This window comes from Artemia franciscana, chromosome 10 (genome assembly GCF_032884065.1).
Source record: "Artemia franciscana chromosome 10, ASM3288406v1, whole genome shotgun sequence".
Taxonomy (NCBI): Eukaryota; Metazoa; Arthropoda; class Branchiopoda; order Anostraca; family Artemiidae; genus Artemia; species Artemia franciscana.
In genome coordinates, this window is record NC_088872.1 from 16,948,659 (window position 1) to 16,970,724 (window position 22,066).

Below are 22,066 nucleotides of genomic sequence, written 5' to 3' on the forward strand. Positions count from 1 at the left end.
CTGATATTTCTACCTTTTTTTCCTTGATACTTCTGAATGTTTATTCATAATCAATGCTGTTGTAAACGGTGAAAGACAGCTTAATGTTGGCTGGATATTAGTAGGATCTTTGACTTCCCCGAAAGTATTCCATAGACAGTACTCGTAAATTGTAACTTTAGACGTGATTGCCGAAAGAACCCAATGCAACTTTATTTGTGAACGAGCAATGTTAATAAATTTATTTTGTGATAAGATTGCTTTTTTCATGATTGTTGCTGTTGTTTAGAGGAAAGCTAAAAAATACATGACTGCTGTTGTTGCGTAGAAAATTGCAGATTGTCGATTCAATTCTTGCAGAAATTTGAGAATCGGATATTTACCAAATTAAAGTTGAAATTTTTTAAGTCAATGAATTGTTGGACAAAGCAACTAAAATTGCTCAGCTCAAACATATGGCATAAAGATTGCTTCCGCATGAACATTATCATCACAACTCATCTTTCTGACGTTTTACCAGCATATCTCCCAGCTGGAGCAATGTGACATTTTGTTACATCGTGACAAGAGACTGAGAATGCACAGAACGTGATCTGCTGCTCCGGCTGTACTACTAGCGACCTATCATCACAAAACTGTTGTACTGTTGCTGCTGCGAGTCTCAGCGTGTTTTTACGTACAAATATCTTTCTCCAGAAACATAAATTGGATTTTGATTCAGGCAATAAAAAAAATAAAAATTAAAAATTTGGAGTCTCCAACCCAAATCAGAAAAATCCTGAGAATCCAAAAGGACTTCACCTGTGAATTGAGAGGAACAACCCCCCCCCTCCTGTCCCTGTGTACGTGCAAGCTCATTACCTCTCAGCATTTACGTTCTAAAATAGGTTTTGTGTAACTAAGATTTACGGGGTTGTCAGGACTTTCTGAGAAACTAAGTAGTTCAAACACCAGATAAAGCCAAATGCAATTTGTTATACAATAGCATTGGCTCAATAATATATGTTATATTCATTCCTGAGCTACATATTGAGCTAATCACTATTCTAAGCAATTCGACTAATCATCTAATTGATATTCAGCCAATTCTATAAATATTTTTCTGATCAGAGACCCGAATGGCACTATTTAATCATAGTGCCAAACTTGGTTGAGATTCCCATCTCAAGTCAAGGCAAAATTTAGTCAGGCTGAAATGCTTCTTCGTAGTCGCAAAAACTCAACCTCTGTCATAGATTACATAAAAAAAACTTGTTTTTCTAACTGAAAGTAAGGAGCGACATTACAACTTAAAACGAACAGAAAATACTCCGGATATGAAATGGGTTGTCCCCTCTGCAATCCCTCACTCTTTACGCTAAAGCTTTTAATTGTTTTAGAAAGCAGAATTGTGGCAAAGAGTCAAACTTTAGCGTAAAGAGCGAGGGATTGTGGAGGGGACAACCCAAATATACGGAGTAATTTCTGTTCGTTTTAAGTTTTAATGTCGCTCCTTACTTTCAGTTAGAAAACCTAGTTTTTTTTATGTAATTTCTGAACGTTCTTATATTAATTCATGTTTGATTTTGGCTCTCCACACATTAATTATTAAAATGAAATTTGCATAATAATTCCTTTTTTGGCTAAATGGCTTTCTGTTAGTTTTGATCAGACGATTTTGAGAAATAAGGGATGGGGAAGGAGGCCTAGTTGCCATGCAATTTTTCGGTTACATAAAAAGGCAACTATAAATTTTAATTTTTAACGAAAGTTTTTATTAGTAAAAAATATACGTAACTTAAGAATTTTATGCTAAAGTATTTTTAGAACCCCTAATATGCGTAATAATCTTTGTTCGTTTTAAGTTTCAATGCTACTCTTTTCTTTCAATTGAAAAAAAATTGTTCCATGTTTATTTTTTCATTGTTTTTTTATAGTAATTTTAGAAAATCATGCACCCTTTTCATTGAATTTCTGTTCGCCCATGACATATTTCTCCAAGGAAAGACCCTCCCACATAAAACCCTCCCCTCAACCCCACCCCCAAAACCAAAAAAAATCCCCTGAAAACGACTGTATACTTCCCAATAGCCGTTTATTGTGTAAACAATTTATTGTGTAATTTATTATGTGTAAACACTGGTCGAAGTTTGTAACTTGCAGCCCCTCACCCAGAGACTGTGGGGGAGTAAGTCATTCCCAAAGACATAGTTATTATGGTTTTTGACTATGCGGAACAAAATGGCTATCTCAAAATTTTGATCTGTTGAATTTGGAGAAAATATGAGCGTGGGAGGGGGCCTAGGTGTCCTCCACTTGGTCACTTAAAAAGGGCACTAGAACTTTTCATTTCCGTTAGAATGAGCCCTCTTGAGACATTCTAGGACCACTTGGTCGATACGATGACCCCTGGGGAAAAGAAAAAAAAAAACAAACAAACAAACAAATAAACACGCACCCGTGATTTGTCTTCTGGCAAAAAACACGAAATCCCATATTTTTGTAGATAGGAGCCTGAAAATTTTGCTATAGGGTTCTCTGATACACCGAATACGATGGTCTGATTTTCGTTCAGATTCTGTGACTTTTAGGGGGTGCTTTCCCCTATTTTCTAAAGTAAGGCAAATTTTTTCAGGCTCGTAACTTTTGATGACAAAGACTAAATTTGATGAAACTTATATATTTAAAATCAGCATGAAAATCTGATTCTTTTGATGTATATTTTAGCATCAAAATCCGTTTTTTAGAGTTTCGTTTACTATTGAGCCGAGTCGCTCCTTACTACAGTTCGTTACCACGAACTGTTTGATCAAGGCTCTAAACTTATATTGTTTTCTTATAGTAATGCTAGAAAATCATGCGCCCTTTTCCTTGAATTTTTCTTCCCCCTTGACAGATTCCTCCAAGGAAAGATCCTCCAACATAGCCCCCTCCCCTCAGCCCCACCACCCAAACGAAATAAATGGGTAAGACTAAACTTGATGAAACTTATATATTTAAAATCAGCATTAAAATGCGATTCTTCTGATGTAGCTATTGATATCAAAATTCAATTTTTTAGAGTTTTGGTTACTATTGAGCCGGGTCGCTCCTTACTACAGTTCGTCACCACGAACTGTTTGATATTGCGATATTTTTTAAAACCTTTCGTCCATCAAGTTTCAGCTCAAAGACCTTGACAAACCTTGAACTTGCTTTGGCTGATATTGATGAGATTATGTTGGTATTTCCAGTGCTGTTGCTGAGAAAACAAAGTGTTGATTCTTATAAGCTTTAGAGCCTTGATCAAACAGTTCGTGGTAACGAACTGTAGTGAGGAGCGACCCGGCTCAATAGTAAACGAAACTCTAAAAAACGGAATTTTGATGCTAAAATATACATCAAAAGAATCAGATTTTCATGCTAATTTTAAATATATAAGTTTCATCAAATTTAGTCTTTGTCATCAAAGGTTACGAGCCTGAAAAAATTTGCCTTATTTAAGAAAATAGGGGAAACACCCCCTAAAAGTCATAGAATCTTAACGAAAATCACATCATCAGATTCAGCGTATCAGAGAACCCTACTGAAGAAGTTTCAAGCTCCTATCTACAAAAATGTGGAATGTTGTATTTTTTGCAGACAAATCACGGGTGCGTGTTTATTTGTTTGTTTGTTTTTTTTTTTGTTTTTTTTTCCCAGGGGTCATCGTATCGACCAAGTGGTCCCAGAATGTCGCAAGAGGGCTCATTCCAACAGAAATGAAAAGTTCTAGTGCCCTTTTTAAGTGACCAAAAAGATTGGAAGGCATCTAGGCCCCCTCCCACGCTCATTTTTTTCCCAAAGTCAACGGATCAAAATTTTGAGATAGCCATTTTGTTCAGCATAGTCAAAAACCATAATAAATATGTATTTGGGGATGATTTACTCCCCCACAATCCCTGGGGGAGGGGCTGCAAGTTACAAACTTTGACCAGTGTTTACATATAGTAATGGTTATTGGGAAGTGTACAGACGTTTTCAGGGGGATTTTATTTTGTTTGGGGGGTGGGGCTGAGGGGAGGGGGCTATGTTGGAGGATCTTTCCTTGGAGGAATCTGTCATGGGGGAAGAAAAATTCAAGGAAAAGGGCGGATGATTTTCTAGCATTACTATAAGAAAACAATGAAAAATAAAAATGAAAACGTTTTTTCAAATGAAAGGAAGGAGTAGCATTGAAACTTAAAACGAACAGAGATTATTACGCATATGAGGGGTTCTAAATATACTTTAGCATAAAGAGCGAGGTATTTAAGAGGAAATAAATACCTCACTCTTTATGCTAAAGTATTTTTAGTAATTTCAGCTATTTATTCTACGGCCTTTCTGATTCAGGGGTCATTCTTTAAGAATTGGGACAAAACTTAAGATTTAGTGTAAAGAGTGAGGTATTAACGAGGATACAAACCCCCTTGTATACATAATAAAAATATAAGATTATGAAAGTTTGTTACGTAAGTTGCTAATTTATAAGTTACGTATATTTTTTACTAATAAAAACGTTCGTTAAAAATTAAAAGTTCTAGTTGCCTTTTTAAGCAGCCGAAAAATTGGAGGGCAACTAGGCTTCCTTCTCCACCCCTTATTTCTCAAAATCGTCTGATCAAAACTAAGAGAAAGCCATTTAACCCAAAAAAGAATTAATATACAAATTTCATTTTAATAATTTATGTGCGGAGAGCCAAAACCAAACATGCATTAATTCAAAAACGTTCAGAAATTAAATAAAAAAAAACGCATTTTTTTAGCTGAAAGTAAGGAGCGACATTAAAACATAAACCGAACAGAAATCACTCCGTATATAAAATGGGTTGTCCCCTCCGCAATCCCTCGCTCTTTACGCTTAAGTTTGACTCTTTGCCACAATTCTACTTTTTAAAACAATTAAAAGCTTTAGCGTAAAGAGCTAGGGATTGCGGAGGGGACAACCCATTTTATATACGGAGTAATTTCTGTTCATTTTAAATTTTAATGTCGCTCCTTACTTTCAGCTAAAAAAATTAGTTTTTTTTTTATTTCTTCTCGCTAGATTCGTAAGTATTCTGAAATTCGGACGAAAAGAATTCCACCTTTTTTTTATTTAATATTTTTTCATTACTTAGTCTTGAAAAAACGTAACTTGATACAGATTCATCAATATAAACTATAAACCAATAAATCAGGGGAGTTGACGGAATACAATGTCTTTTTGGAAAAAAAGGGGGCTTAACCTACTTCTGTAGTTTTATGTCCATCACGTTCACAGCAAGAGAGTGTATGATTTACAGAAATGTTCAGCAACGGAATATTTATAGTCTGTTTCAATTATCTCAATTTGGAGTAGGAAACAAAATTATTAGACATATTCAGACAATAAGTTGACTCCGCAGGTACTACTTACCGCACCTATATTACTCTATAAAAAAAAAAGAGAGAAAAAAAAAAACAGAGACACTTCGATTTTCGGAAAACGGAAGTTACGAACTTCGGTTATAATTGCAACGTCAGGAAGAAAGATTTACGTCCATCATGTCATCAAGATATACCTTCAGCCTGATTGACAGGGCTGCCACTAAGAATTTAGCAATACCCCCAAATTTACTTGCAAAATAAATCCCATTATTTAAGAATGACCCAAAATATTGAAAAATAACAATATATATAATAATGCTTATTATACTTTTTGAGGGTAGTTTTTCTATAAATATGATCCTCCCAAAATCCGAATTCCAGGAATGCGATCTCGAATTTTTTCGGATAATCCTAAGGAGTGGCAACCCTGCTGGTAGAGCGAAGCTACATGAAAGTAAGACAAAAGACTGCTAGCAAAAGCAGGGTTTGTTAAGGACTTAAAGCAGGTTGCTTCCAACACCATAAAATCAATTCTTGAAAAAACACATTGAACATGCAAAAGATTTATGCGGCATTCCGCTTCCCTGGTCCCATCTCCTGCCGTATCCTGAACTAACCCTGCTATGCAAGCCATATTAATTTTATAGAAGAATTTATTCAACCAAAAACTTCATTTTACAGATACTGACAAAAAATATAATTCCCTTCGTTAAAAACATTCACCCAAATATTTTGCACTTTAGCGAGATTAGGTCTGAGATCAACAGTTGGAATACAGAAAGCCGCATAACTAATCTAACAATATCAAAGGACTAAAAAATAAAATAGGAATGCAAATGACAAAACAAAATCACAAAACAAAAGTTTGTTTCCCAAAATAAAGATTAATTTTGGGAACAAGATAAATCTACAGCAAGCTACTACCGTGACTAGACGAGTGAGATTTCAATGGATAAAAGCATGAGTCCAATAAATATAGAACGATAGCAACTGCTCTGGAAGTTCGCTAATATTTATTCTCCGGAAGTTTTTCTTTAAAAATTTCTTATGGATAGTGAAACTCGTTATTATGAGTGATCATCTTAGTTGATATACTTCTTATAATTGTTCCGAACAAGACTAGGGAACAACTAAATGATAAAAGAAACGGTAAAAACATTTTCTATTTAAAATTAACTGACCTCAGCAAACGCTTACACTTCGTTCTTACACATTATTTTTCTTTCAAATACTTCAAACTGAGTATATTTGGAAGATTGTAGGGATGTACAAAATCAGAACCTTATATTTTTCATAGTAGCAAGCGCATAACAGAGGAGGTTAGTCTTCAGGATCATATTCCCCACACCTCTTGTCTCCCCAGATGAAGTATGATTTTTTGGGCTTTATCCTCAATTTGGATTTGTGAGATTTCTTAAAAACCTCATGCAGCGTCTAAATGGCTTCCATCCACCCCCTCCTGCTCCGACCTTATATAACTGGAGAAACAACGTTGCCAACCAGATAGTTCACTCCATATCCTCCGAAAGGACTTGATATCAGTCGAGCTTTGAACTCCCATATTCATGTGCCAATGCTCGTTCTTGCTGCTAAAAGGGGTGTAAATTATTGCACCATTAAGGCTTTTCATGGCATGTACTCTCAGCTTCAAATCCGTCATAAGATCTTTCAAAAATCTAAGGTACCGATTCCTGGAGCTAGAAGAATCCTTGTCCGAAGAGAAGCCCACCAAGGTCCAATTTTTTTTCTTCTGTGCTATTTAACAACTATGTTGCTGACCCCCAAGAAGAATGTCCATCTTCCTGTATTTCCAATGGTATCAATGCTTCTCTTGTTCCATACGCTGATGATTTTAATATCAGTCGAACCACTAAACGGCTTTCTGAAATTTTTGAAAAACTACAAGATGAGTACCTCAACCTTGGTCTTAAATTTAACACTAGGAAGTGTGAGTTTCTCGTTTTAAACTGGCGTGAAAGCCTGACGTTTTCAACTGGCCCCGTCCCATCGGCGACTCTTGGTCCCTCTATGTTTCAGCCAGCTGAGAGTATCACCTATCTTGGCCTCCCAATCGGTTCAACCCTCTCTCGCACCCGACAACTTCTGACAAGCCATATTTATCGTAGAATTGCCACTGTATATGCAACCAATTGCGGTTCAACATACACATTCTTGCATCAATTTCTAATTCATTTGCCCTCTCCCTCTGGTACCTCTGGTGACACAGTATTTTTCTGCAAATATAGCAATGTCGCCAATTTATACCCGAGCAAAAGAAATATTTATTTTTGTTGTTGTTTTTTTTCCTCTTCCTAGCATCGTCTAAGGGAAAAGGGTCGAGGCTCCGCTCCCCAACCACACAGGGAACCATTGCTTACATTCCAAATTTAATTCTTAAAACGGTGGAGCAGGGGAGGAATTTATATATATGCTCCGGGCTCAGACTCGGCTCTCGACCCCCCCCCCCCCTCGCAATTCGACGATTTTTACACTACTTTTTCTACTGTTTTTACATTTGATGAAAATTAAGGATCCCAACCTCCAGACATAATTTCCCGCGTATGTGGCTACCAGAGATCCTCAACATTCACATTTAGCGAACTTTCAAGCGTTTATTATATACTACTAAGCATTATACCATACCCGTTTAATTTAATTGGTCAGATTACGTAATTATAGCAGAGCAGCTTTACTAATTCATTTTTAAGAAAAGTAAAAAAAAAAAATTGAAAGCACTTTTATTAATCCCATATAATTTAAAAATTAAATTCGTTTAACTATAGGAGAAAAAGAAAAAAAATTATAAATATATACCAACTGCATTAATCAGTTTAACCCTTTAAAGAAATCGTTTACTTAAAACAGTTGATATAACTTGATAAATCGTTTTAATTTAATAGCTAACTATGCTTGTGTCAAAACGAAAGAAATTTCTATTCTTCATTTGTTAAATTTTTTCACATTTACTATTTAATCAAATTACTATTAGGTTTACTATTAAATCAAAAGTACATAAAATTAAAAATAAAAAGCCGTGCCCAATGCGTCACTAGTAAGCTTAGCGTTTTTCGCAAAAAACGAAAAAGCCAAGCATATACAAAATGTGGTTAAAAGCAGAAGAAAAATACATGCACTACAAAACAAAGTCAAATCAAAAACGAACGGAAACATGTGAGATCTTTAAAACTTGGTCCCCAAAAAGAGTACTTACATTTCCAAAAGAAACAAAATAAAAACCTATGAAACACCTTCAATCATTGGTTGAAACTGAGCAAGGAAGAAGCCAAAAACTGGACATAACCATATTAATTCATAAGAGAATTTGAGTTGATAAATATTTAAAATTTATGAGACTGAGCTCTTCACAGATGTATGTCATTACCTTTTCAGTTTAACATTAAATGTCGTTCTTTTTTTTTTTCGTGTTGCTTAAGTTAGTTAGAGGGAAAAATTAAAGGCTCCTAAACTTAGGAAAAAGAAAAACAGTTGCTATGAAACTTATTCCAAGAACTCGAGAATGAGAACAAATGTTTCGAGTCAGATAATCTAGCACGATTTGCAGGTTATTGCATAAGTTTAAAGGAAATTTGAACTTAGGACGAACATTCTTGAGCTTACTAAACGACGATATAGCAATCGCAGCCTGGATTTTCAGGCTAAAAATCACTCTTTTTGGGGATACAACACTGATATGTTATTCAACATAAATAAAAACTAGAAAAAACTTTCACCAAAAAAAGAGGAACCTTTTCTTTTTCGGTATATCAGTCGGAATGATTTTCTTGCTTGTCTTGTTTTTAGAGCTTTTGAATAAGTTTACCTGAAGGCCAACTTTTATTTTCTTAGTCAACGCTCCCTGAGGGAAGACAGCTTGCACTTGGGGCACAACTGTGGACGAAACAACCCCGCCTTCCGGCCCAATAGCATGAACCTCTTGTCGCAGTCGACTAACTATCGCAAAGTACATTGGAAAATCAGTTGTGAGAATTCTAGTGATTCTATGAGAATTTGTTTCCTCCAGCTGAGACAACTCTGAAAGTAAATATAGATGTCAATACTTACATATTTCGGTGTATGTAATTTTGGTTTGGTGGGCTGTATATCGTTGCTGTTACACCTAAAGGTCGTTTAACACTTCTGATGTAATTTGTAAGGATCGTTTGCTAAAATGTACTCAAAGGGAGGATCAGTATGACAATGTAAAGGGGGTAAGTTAGAAAGTAAGTATGACGGCACTAGACCCTCAAGGTCCAAACCGGCGGTGCTGACACCCCATTTCGTGGCCCTTCCGCCAGGAAGTACAATGGGGAGTTAGGGTCCTGTGCTTTTGCACACCCTTCCTGCTTTCCTCCCCCAGATTTCTCCAAGTACCCATTTAGAGCTGGGTTTACTCTGACTGACCTTACAGTCACGTCGCTGACCCCCATCCCAAACCTGACAACCCGCCACGCCAGGGATTGAACCCATACCCCTTGCACAAAGGATTCTCAACACAGCGCGCCAACCTCTTAGCCAGGTTGGCCAGGATAGTCCTCCTGTAAATGAGGATTTAAGTCTTGCGGAACATACATTGCCCTGTTGATCATTCCTTTGAATGCATCTCAGCAAACGGTTTTTGGCAATTATTTCAGATGTTCAAAATGCCAGATACGACGAAAGGACTTTAGTAGTCAAGAAGCGTCGCTAATCCAATTACTACTACAGTTACCTTAGCTGTTTTTTTCTTATTGCCACATCATGAAATGATAAGGAATGAACTGTCCTTATTGCGTGCCTACAAAAATTTGTATCTCGTAAAATATTAAAAAACATAGTAACTAACGAAATAGCAAGCATCTTAGAGGATTGCTGTAGAGAGAAGAGGATTACCAGCTTGTGCTTTCGATATCCCTTGGGGCGAAAATTTGCATTTTTTATTTTTGTTTGTTTTTTTCTTTTTATTGCCCGATCATGAAATGATAAGGAATTAATTGCCCTTATTGCGTGGCTACAAAAAAAATATATCCCATAAAATATTACAAAAGTCAATAATGAAATAAAAATCATCTTAGACGATTGCTGTAGATACCTACATGAAGCGGATTACCAGCTCATGTTTTCAATATCCCGTAGGGCTTTTTTTCTTTTCTTTTTTTAAAAATATGATACGAACCTAATTGCTGTAAAAACTTACATTATTCGGACTACCAGCTTGTGTTTCCAATATCCGTAAGGGTAAAAATTTGTGTTTCGGTATTTCTTTTTCTTTTCTTTTTTTGTGCCCGATCATGAAATGATAAGGAATTAATTGCTCTTATAGCGTACCAGCAAAAATTTATATCCGAAAAATATCATAAAATATAGAACGAAATAAAAAGCATTTTAGACGATTAAGCAGATTACCACCCTAGAAGACAGAAGAGACGGCAATTGACTATGGTTTTTCAAGTCTGCCTTGACCAATATCCAAGTTCATCCGTTTGATAAAAAAAATTGAACCAATCGATTGAGCGTATTTAATTTAGTGGGATAAAGGTTGACAGAAAGTGTTAAAATACTTTCCTATATGGATCGCTTTCTTAGTTCAGAACAGTTTAGAAAATCAATTAGAAAATAAAAAATAACACAATACAAAATTCAACTTCAAAAACCTGCATCATTTGAACGCGGCGCTGTGGATACCGATATATTAAATTCGCTAACAAAGAATCAAAAGACATATGTTCTACAACCATGTTTCAATGGATTGGGGGGGGGGGGCTAACGTATTTGAAAGTAAAAAGAATTCAAGCCTAGGTGAAAAAATATGAGTTAGTTAGTTAGTATATGCTAAAAACTAAACTGACTCTTTGATGATCAGAGTTCACAACGAAATCCCAAAGAAATGTCACAATATAATTAGAAACATCTGATTTTGGATAGACGTATTTATTACGACAAAAAGACAAAAAATTCCTCAGTTAATCCTGGATCAGTTTCTTTATCCGCCACCTTTCTTGTAATGTACTTTCTTTTTCATTTCCTGTCCATATTCTCTGAAAACTACGAAGCGTAAAATAATTTTGCAGTTGGTCTTAGCAAATTTACTACAAAGGAGATACTCGATTCAAATAAAGCAACAGTCCGTATCTTAGTGAGTGTATTCTTTATACGAAACACAAACGGTCAAGGTTACCACAACAATAAAGCGAGGAAATCACTCGCATTCCCAATAGTCAGAACAACAGACAAACAAATTGAAAAGTAGAAAGGTAATGAGGTACTAAGAGATTAAATTGGTTTAACCCCCCTCCTCCTACCTGAAAAAGCACAGGTATGCATTTGATCTGCTTAAGTATATTACCTTGGCGTTAGTGGAAACGCCTACTCAATTACTTGGAGTTTTGGATACCATCCCTCTAGTGGCCCATTGGATCAAGAGTTGCAATTAGATAGATGCTTGTTTTAAATCAATTGCGAATCTTCTAAAAAATAAGTTCCGTTCATATAATAGGTAGCATACCAGATTGGGCCTCATCAGGAGGAAACACCTTAATAAAATATTATTAGTACAATTAGATTCCTTATTTTATTCTATTTCCGAATATCATATTCGCGTTCCTGACAATACACCCATAACGCAGTCAAATCAAAAATATTTAATCCACAACCTGGAGGCTGTGGAGGCCAAATGTTGTTAGGTCAAAACTGGTAGAGAAGAACCTGCTCCACAACCTGTATAGCCAAAAATGACATGTCATAATTGTTCCTATTAATTTGAGTAAGTTTGAAAGAAAATATTCTTCTAATACTCAAAGGCGTCCGATGGACAGAAGAACTGAGGAGGAAACACAGCCTTGTTTTTAAGGGAATCTGATTCATTTTTGACAAGGGAGTGATATAACGTCTCAAACAGTAGGAAAAATATTTTTATGGGATTAATTTAATTTGTATGTATGAAGAAAGCTTTACATTTTTGCCGGGAAGGAAAGTGTGCCCCTTCTCCATAAGGCAACGTATATAAAGATTTGGCTTAGGCCAGTAAAGAATGAAAAATCAACCAACCGTCACCATCAAAGCTCTCGTTTAGTACTTCTTGGACGGCTTCTTCTGTAGCTTCGAGTGTATGTTCTCGCCAAGTTTCGCCGTTATCAGATCTAAGAATAACAACCTCTCTCTCTCTACCACGAAGAGCCGCAAAATGGGGTACTTCAATTATAACAGGGCTGTAATAGAAAATAACATTGAGCTCAGCAATAATAAGTAACCTTAACCATATCATAGCTTGTTTTCTACTTACCAACACTAGTTCTCACAAGAGTTTAACAATCCTAAAAATGACAATAAGCTACAATGGAGTTGGGAATGGACCAAACCAAGAGTCAATAAGGCACAATATATAGCACGGTTAACCTGCTGAAATGTCGTTTTACATTTGCTGGTTTTTTTTTTTTTTTTTTTTTTTTTTTTTTTTTTTTTTTTTTTCATAGGCATATATTTTGGGGGTGATGCCTGACGCATGCCATGGATATTCTGTGGTAGCCACAACACTGTGCTGGGTAGAGAATTTAGAGTGGCGAAACCCTATATAGGCCAGTGTATTCTCCTGATGAGCCCTTATGTTGGGTGTTGCCTCTGAATTATTTGTCTATATTATTGTTTCTATTGTTTGGTAAATGACGACTTATACTTATTGACGACATGACTGCCTGTCCATGGATTATTCTTTATGGTTGATTGTGTGTGGCTATGCTGTTTGACCTATGTGATTGTAGGATGAGTAGGGTTAAGGCCTCATTCAAGTGCTGGTCTATATTAATCACTAATTTAGGAAAACAGTCTTCCTTTTCTCCTTCTGTCTTTTTTTTTTTTTTTTTTCTTTTTTTTTTTTTTTTTTTTTTGTGCTGTTGCATTGGTGATTTCTCTTTTCATGATATATATATATATATATATATATATATATATATATATATATATATATATATATATATATATATATATATATATATATATATATATATATATATATATATATATGTATATATATATATATATATATATATATATATATATATATATATGTATATATATATATATATATATATATATATATATATATATATATATATATATATATATATATATATATATATACATATATATATATACACACATATATATATATATATATATATATATATATATATATATATATATATATATATATATATATATATATACATATATATATATACACACATATATATATATATATATATATATATATATATATATATATATATATATATATATATATATATATATATATATATATATATATATACATATATATATATATATATATATATATATATATATGCATTTAACGAATACAAAGATGGGCAGATTGCATTTTCACTTCTCTTGGTACTTTGAGAAATATAAACAACATTTCATATACGACATATATATATATATATATATATATATATATATATATATATATATATATATATATATATATATATATATATATATATATATCTATATATAAAAAATAAGTTGTCTGTGTGTGGATCTGTGGATGGATCAGGTGACGTCATGTTTGTCCGCATATGACGTCTGAATTATTTCACACTAATACAAAAGAAGAAAAAAACTAAAAAAGGTAAAAACTACAAAAAAAACTAAAAAGAAAAAAAACAACTAAAAAAGCTAAAAAACTAAAAAAACTAAAAAAAGGTAAAAATCTAATAACTAAAAAAAAACTGAAAAAAAAAGGCAAAAACTACAAAAAAAATAAAAACTAATAAAAAAACTAAAAAAGCTAAAAAACTAAAAAAAACTAAAAAAAACTAAAAAAAGGTAAAAAACTAAAAAAAAACTAAAAACTAAAAAAGAAAAAAACTAAAAAAAGGAAAAAACTGAAAAATAAAAGAGAAAAAGAAAACTAAAAAAATATGAATAAATATATATAAAAATAAGTTGTTTGTGGGTTATGTCTGTCTGTCTGTCTGTCGAGTGACGTCGTGTTTGTCCGCATATGACGTCTGAATTATTTCACACTAATACAAAAGAAGAAAAAAAACTAAAAAAGGTAAAAACTAAAAAGAAAAAAAACTAAAAAAGCTAAAAAATTAAAAAAAACTAAAAAAAGGTAAAAAACTAAAAACTAAAAAAAAACTGAAAAAACTAAAAAAAGGCAAAAACTAAAAAAAAAACTAAAAACTAATAAAAAAACTAAAAAAGCTAAAAAACTAAAAAACTAAAAAAACTAAAAAAAAAGGTAAAAAACAAAAAAAAACTAAAAACTAAAAAAGAAAAAACTAAAAAAAAAGGAAAAAACTGAAAAATAAGAGAAAAAGAAAACTAAAAAAATATTAATAAATATAAAAAATATAAATATAAATATAATATAAATTAGCAATCAACAAAGCACCGAGACACAAATGACGACCGGGACACAGGGAGTATAAATGACGACCAGGACATAAGTAAAAAAAAAAACTAAAAAAACTAAAAAAATGGTAAAAACTACAAAAAAACTAAAAAATCTAAAAATCTAAATAAACTAAAAAAGAAAAAAAAGAAAAAAGGAAAAAAATAAAGGAGAAAAACAAAACTAAAAAACGAATGTATATACAGACCGGGACACCGGGATACAAATGACGACCGGGACACAGGGAATATAAATGACGACCGGGACACAGGGACACAACTACAATGGGGACGCCGGGGGGCACAGGGGGATATAAATGACGACCGGGACACAAGGAATATAAATGACGCCCGGGACACTCAAAGAGAAATCACAGACTGGAACACCGGGACACAAATGACGACCGGGACACAGGGAATATAAATGACGACCGCGACACAGGGACATAACTACAAAGGGGACGCCGGGGTGCACAGGGGGATATATAAATGACGATGGCGACTCAGGGAATGGTCGATTAGCAATCACCATCAACAAAGCTCAAGGGCAATCATTAGAATCATGAGGTATAGATCTGAATACGGATTGTTTTCCCATGGACCATTATATGTTGCATGTTCAAGAGTCGGTAAACCTGACAATCTATTTATATGCACAGACAATGGGACAGCAAAGAATGTTGTATATTCGCAAGTTTTACGTAGTTAATATGGCGCGTAACGACTTACGCGCGCGGGGGGGCTTGGGGGGGGCGCGAAGCGCCCCCACCAACTAGGTGTTGGGGTGGCGCGAAGCGCCACCCCAACAGCTAGTATATATATATATATATATATATATATATATATATATATATATATATATATATATATATATATATATAAATAGTTAAGAGGTATGAAAAGTGTTTGAACTTGGCAACTGTGCCGTTAAACTGAGTAAAGCATATACTTTCTGAAAATAAACTAAGTTTTTTTTTTAAATAATCTTTCGTTGAATAGTTATCTTCAAACGGACCTTACTTTAAAAAAACATGACTCAAAAGAAGAAACGTCGGTGAAAAATCAACAACAATTAGCTAAAACTTTGGCACGACACAGCTGAAGAGGTTGCAGCTTCCTTTTGAGGGTTTAGTTGCCTCTGCAAATCAACAGATTGTTAAAAGTTTGAATTTTTAATGATGAAAAGCGTTGTCTAATTAGTTCCGAACTAATTAGATTTGATTATTTATTTTCACGGTTCAATTTGGCAACACTGGAGGTATTGCCTTTAAAACGTCATTAGTTTTTATACAACTATCAGGAAAACCTTAGAAAATCAAGGTTTTTAAGTATGAATGAACCTAAAACGGTTCCTAAAAACGGGAGAAAACATAGTTTTCGTTTTGATGGTCTCGGTACTTTAAATAAATTATTTCCTTAGAGAACCGTATATAATCCACCCGCGGATAATCAAAAGTTTACTGAATGTTTCCGCATACTTTCTTTTTATTCAAATCCCAAAATTTCAATCAACTCTAATAAATGGGATCTTTTTTCCATCTGTAAAAAAAAATCATTTAATTTTATGCGAGAAATGCTCAACAAATTATCTTGACAGTGCTCAACCTATTTATCATAAGTCAATTAAAACAGAAAGTAAAGGCTTTCCTTCGGTTTTAATCATTTTTTTTTGTTATTATTCTTTAAAGTCTGCTTGGGAAATCGAAGTTGCATCATGAACTTTGTCATCCAAGAAAATTGATAAAAGAAAAAGTAAACATATTACACAACTGACGGAACATTCAAAAGGTCCATTAGAACACTCTCTCTAAAAAACTCACGTTGTTTTAGAATCGCTGTTATAGTCGATAAAAACTCATATTCTTTAATATGAAGTAGATTTTCTGTCGGAATAAAACTTTTAGGGCATAAGTAAACTCCCATAAGCTATGAGAATGGTTTAGGTCATGTCACTTTTATTTACCAGAAATTATTTTTCACGGGCTAGTTAATTAGTTTTTCATACCAGTATCGAAAAATACACTAACCACCAATAATACTTCCATGTAGGCCTACATACAGTAAAAATGATTTTATAATAATGATATATAAAAATGATTTATAACAATCCATAAAATGGCTTTATAAGATAGGTAAAAACGTTTTTTTTTTCTTATAAAACGCGGAGTTTGTATACCTTCCTGAACAACTCAATTTTTTCCTTTCATACAAGATGTGCCACAACAGCAATGGTATGTTTTGCTAGGTTCTGTTTCTATATAGTTCTATGCGGTATTGTTTCTAAGTTATGTTACGAATAAACTGACTTAAAAAAAGTCAATCAGGTCATCTCACTTGATTTTGTTGGAAATTAAATTTAAAAAAAAACAAGTTTTTTCAACTGAGAGTAAAGAGCGACATTAAAACTTAAAACGAACATAAGTTATTCTGTATGTAAAAGGTGCCGTTCCCTCCTCAACGCCCCGGTCTTTACGCTAAAGTTTGACTTTTTTCACACCTCTATTTTTTAAAACAATAATGCACTTTATAGTGTAAAGAGCGGGGCGTTGAGGAGAGAACAGTCCCTTTCATATACAGAATAATTTTTGTTCGTTTTAAGTTTTAATGTCGCTTCTTAATTTCAGTTGAAAAAACTTGTTTTTTTTATTTATTTACTTTCTGAACAATTTTGAATTAATTCATGCTTTGAGTTTGGCTCACCGCACACGAATAATTGAAACGAAATTTGCATATTATTTTTTTTTGGCTAAATGGCTTTCTCATAGTTTTAATCGGACGATTTGGAGAAAAAGAGGAGGGGGAGGAGGCCTAGTTGCACTCCAATTTAGAGTTAATTGAAAAGGCAACTAGAACTTTTTATTTTTTAACGAACGTTTTTATCAGTAATAAATATACGTAACTTACGAATTAACTTACGTAACGAACTTCTATATTCGTACATTTTTGTTAGTACATGAGGGGGTTTGCCCCTTCGTCAATACCTCGCTATTTACACTAAAGCTTGAATTTTGTCCAAATTCTTTAAGAATGACCCCTAAATCACAAAGGCCGGAGAATAAATAGTTGAAATTACTAAAAATACTTTAGCGTAAAGAGCGAGGTATTATGGAGGAGACAGACCCCCTTATACACGTAATAATTTCTGTTCATTTTAAGTCTTAATGCTGTTCCTTATTTCGAGTTGAAAACTTTTTTTATTTATTTTCTCATTGTTTTTTTTTTTTTTTACATAAATTCTCTTCCCCCATGATAAATTCCACCATGGAAAGATCACGTAAGATCCTCCCAGCTTGAAACTTCTACAGTAGGATTCTCTGATACGATGAATCTAATGGTGTGATTTTTGTTAAGACTATGAACTTTAGGGGGTGTTAGCCCCAATTTTCTAAAATATGGCAAATTTCCTCAGGCTGGTAACTTTTAAGATTAAATGTCTAAGATTAAACTTGATGAAACTTATATATTTGAAATCAGCAAAAAATACGATTCTTTTGATGTATTTACCACGAACTGTTTGACTAGCCATAATTTCGGTCAACTCCCTATGATTTGGCCAAAACTTCAGTTCTCTTTGACTAGCTAAAACCAAAATACGAGTCTCTCTATTAGTCTGAATAGACAGCATGCTAGATTTTTGGGAGAAGGCTATCTTTGATCTACCTATAAAAAGATTTTACCTTAAGAACCCGCAACATTTGTATTTGTAATGCTCCCCATTTACTGTAGAGTAAGTTACATGCTAATGAGCTAAAAATATGTAGTGGTTTTACTCAATCGAACGTAGAGCATATGTTTGCAAATAAAAAGCTGACCTTTCAAATAAACATTATTTTTCTTGAAAACAATCTAAATTTGTAAAACGTTGACGCTAAAAATATGATTTGATGGTTGAATGTTCAACATAAAATATCCAGCTTTGCTAAATCGAGCCCTAAGAATTAAAGAGGCCAGCCAGCGTAAGTACGTTCAAAAGAAGGGTTAAGCTAGAAATATGTAGTGGTTTTATTCAATTGAACGTAGAGCGTATGTTTGCGAATAAAAAGCTGACCTTTCAAATAAACATTCTAGGTTCTAGTTCTAGTTCTAAGTTCTAGGTCTAAAAATATCATAACGTACAGCTGTGTTCACAAATCAGGACTAATATTAGATTTACAAACGCTACGGAGATTTTTCCAAAGCGACAAAAAGTTTGGCACGTTGCTAAAACCCATTGAACTGAAATTATGGTCTTCTATCATAGACCATCAGGCGAATAACATAAGAAAAATACCGGACCTAGGAAAACTTGTTTCACCTTAATGCTCTAAAATTATGCATAAAACAGCCTTCCAGATATGTAGATATGGTCTGATTGACAAAAAGGCGAAGAGATTTGAGCAACGGCCTATTTTAAATCTAGATAACAAGTTTTTCTTCCTATTATATGTTTAGGTCAATAAATGTACATACCGTGAGAAAAAAGCACATTTCATTTTATTTTTAAATAGCATTTTCGATTTCCAGTGAATTATTGTCTAAAGAGAATTAAAAAGATTCGGTACTTGTGTCTTATCCAGTACACATTCGAGAATTTGGATCTGCAAATCAAACAATAACCGGTTTATACCTGTCGGTATTCGAAGAAAATTTGCTTATTCTCAGTTAAAAGCTACGTTTTAGCATATTTTTATTAAATATCAAACAGTTCGTCGTAACGAACTGTAAGTAAGGAGCAACCCGGCTCACTAGCAATCGAAACTCTAAAAAAATGGAATTTTAATGCCAATATAAAATAATGGTATCAAATTTTTATACTGATTTCAAATATATAAATTTCATTAAGTTTAGTCTTACCTATCAAAGGCTAAAATGAGAAAATTTTCTTGATTTTTGAAAAAGGGGATACACCCCCTAAAAGTCAAGTGATCTTAATGAAAATTAAAAATACACCATCAGATTGAGCATATCAGAGGGCCCTACTGCTTAGCTCCTATCTGCAAAATATGGAATTTTGTTGTTTTTTTGCCAGGAGAAAGATCACGGATGCATGTTTATTTATTTGTTGTTGTTTTTTTTTCAGGGGTGATTGTAAGCAGTAACAGCACAATACTTTTAAACGGACTAATAGTCACTACTCTTTTCTTCCATTAATGAATTAAGACGCCGACGAAGGTTTGACGGCGAACCCCTCAGGACAAGACGCAGGTGCTTGTTACGTAATGGGTTATATTTACTTTCAGTTGTAACATAGTAGGGCTTAGTGTGTCACCTAATAGAGCATTTTAAAAACCTTCAGGGAAAGCCAAATCAGGATAGCATTGACTGTTACGTCATACTTTCTTTGAGTGTAAAAAAATCCTTCAGTGTCCGAAAAATCGGGATTTCATTGTTACGTAACAGTTTCTTTAAGTCTTTGAAAAACCCTTCAGGGCCCGCGAAACAAGGATTTCCTTGATTGTTAAATCGTAGATTCTTTGAGTCTTAGAAAAAATCCTTCACGGCCCACCAAATCGAGATTTTTCTGGATGTTATATTATATGATTCGATTGTTACGTAATAGTATTTTCTTAAAAACCTACGAGGGACAGGAAAAAACCTTTCTAAATCAATTGACTATCTCAGAATTTTCCCGCAATAGCATTTTGGACTTCTTTTGGCTAGAATTGTGTTGCGAGAGCAACACTTTGGTTTTGTCCCGGTTTTTTTTTTTTTTTTTTTTTTTTTTTTCTATGCCGCCGATCTCAGCTCATTCCTGGAAACTGGTAAGGGTCTAACCTGTGCAGTTTTTACGGAAAGTGTGGACCTCAGGCCGGATTGATGAATATAACATTACATTTTGGAAAACTCCGTAGAACTCTTGCCTGGGGCCAAAAAGGATGGTTTTTGCTTGTCCTCGAGCCAGAGCCTATGGTGTGCGAAGTGAAGTGGAGTTATATAGCCTATGTCAGAGAGGAGTATCTGAAGTTGTGCAGCCAAGCTTTCGTTTCATCAAACCATGTTTCTGCTTTCGAGTGGAAAGCTCCGTTCTAGCAGGCAAGCAGGCAGGCACCAGTTTCAAATTGAAGATGGACTAAAATCTATAAGTGTTAAATATATGCGGTAGTTCCCCGGCCCCACAGCCAATATATCTTCTTTGAGTGATAAATAGAAAAATTTACAGAAACAAAAAAGTGCGATTTTCCCACGGGTCCGAAAGTGCTGCCATCTATTGTTTCTAGCCATTTCTGTTCGTGATTTCAGCTGACTTTACCATTCTTTTTTTTTCTACTTGGGATTGCAATAGAGAAATGGTATCAGATATACTAAACTTTAAAAGTTCTCTCATTGCTAAAGAAATTAGAGCTTACCCTTTGCTCCTTTCTAAGTGGTGGTGTTAGAAAGTTGGCCTCCGGCAAAAAAGTCAACTTTTGAACTAAGACAGATAGAATTTTTTTTTTCAATGACAATCGATAGACCTTGATGAGCTGATCAAAGTATATTTCACCCATTTTTTGGTGCAAAAATTCCTTCATGACATACACCAGTTTGAAAGTTTCAAGGGGTTGACAACTTCAGTGGTAAGGTACACACTTGAACCAAAAATATGCCGATACCAATTGTGAGATATGTAGGGGACTTCCAAGCAACAGTCGATTATTAGCTTATAATCATCTTTGGCAATGAGGGGTTTGCAATTTTTGCTGATTGGTGTACCTATTATCTGTTTCTGGTGTAATTGATGGTAAGAACAACTTGGTTCCCGATTGTAAGACATGTAGGGGAGTTGTAAGTAATAATCGGCTGTTAGGCTACAATGACTTCAGCGACAAGGGGTTTGCAACTTTTGCTAATTGGTGTACCAATTATTTGTTTCCGGTGAACTTGGATGTATATCACGGGAGAGGGACTTGTAAGTAAGAATCGATTGCTAGAGGAGGTTCATCAGAGGCTAAAAATTTGTGCAAATTGGTGCACATCTATGGTATTTGATCCTGAAAAGTCACGAATAGCTTTATAATACCAACTAGATTATATAAGATAATGTTCCAAGTTTCCATCGGTCACGATGTCTACGATTGAAAAGGATAAAGTTCAACTGGCTGCAAACTCAATTTAGTCCCTTCTTCCGATATTCTTTTGCTGTTGTTTTTTCAACGCTGAAAAACTTGATCATATGATTACTGATTGTGTTCTGCTTTGAATATGCCGTTTTGAATGCTTTGATAGTTTTGACAACTTCAGAATTTAACCGATAGCGAAGAAACAAAACCAAAGTGTTGCTCTCGCAACACTTTTATCGGCGAAGCCGGACAAAGGTTGCCGCAACACTTCACGTTGCCCAGGCAACGTAGGTCTAGTTTTTGTTTTAAATCATAAAATGGCTGAAAACACCACTTTGCTGTGG

The 22,066-nt window shown here is 34.1% G+C and overlaps 1 protein-coding gene across 6 annotated transcripts in view; it reads right to left on the reverse strand.

The window, feature by feature from the left end:
• The window catches only part of LOC136031850 (ankyrin-2-like), a 350,415-nt gene that overhangs the window by 131,452 nt on the left and 196,897 nt on the right, over positions 1–22,066 (reverse strand). For all 6 annotated transcript variants that reach the window (XM_065711711.1, XM_065711710.1, XM_065711709.1 and 3 more), the window contains 2 exons: positions 12,331–12,491; positions 9,128–9,339 (listed from right to left, as the gene is read on the reverse strand). In XM_065711711.1, the coding sequence (XP_065567783.1) occupies positions 9,128–9,339; positions 12,331–12,491 (373 nt within the window). The remainder of the gene's footprint in view (positions 1–9,127; positions 9,340–12,330; positions 12,492–22,066) is intronic.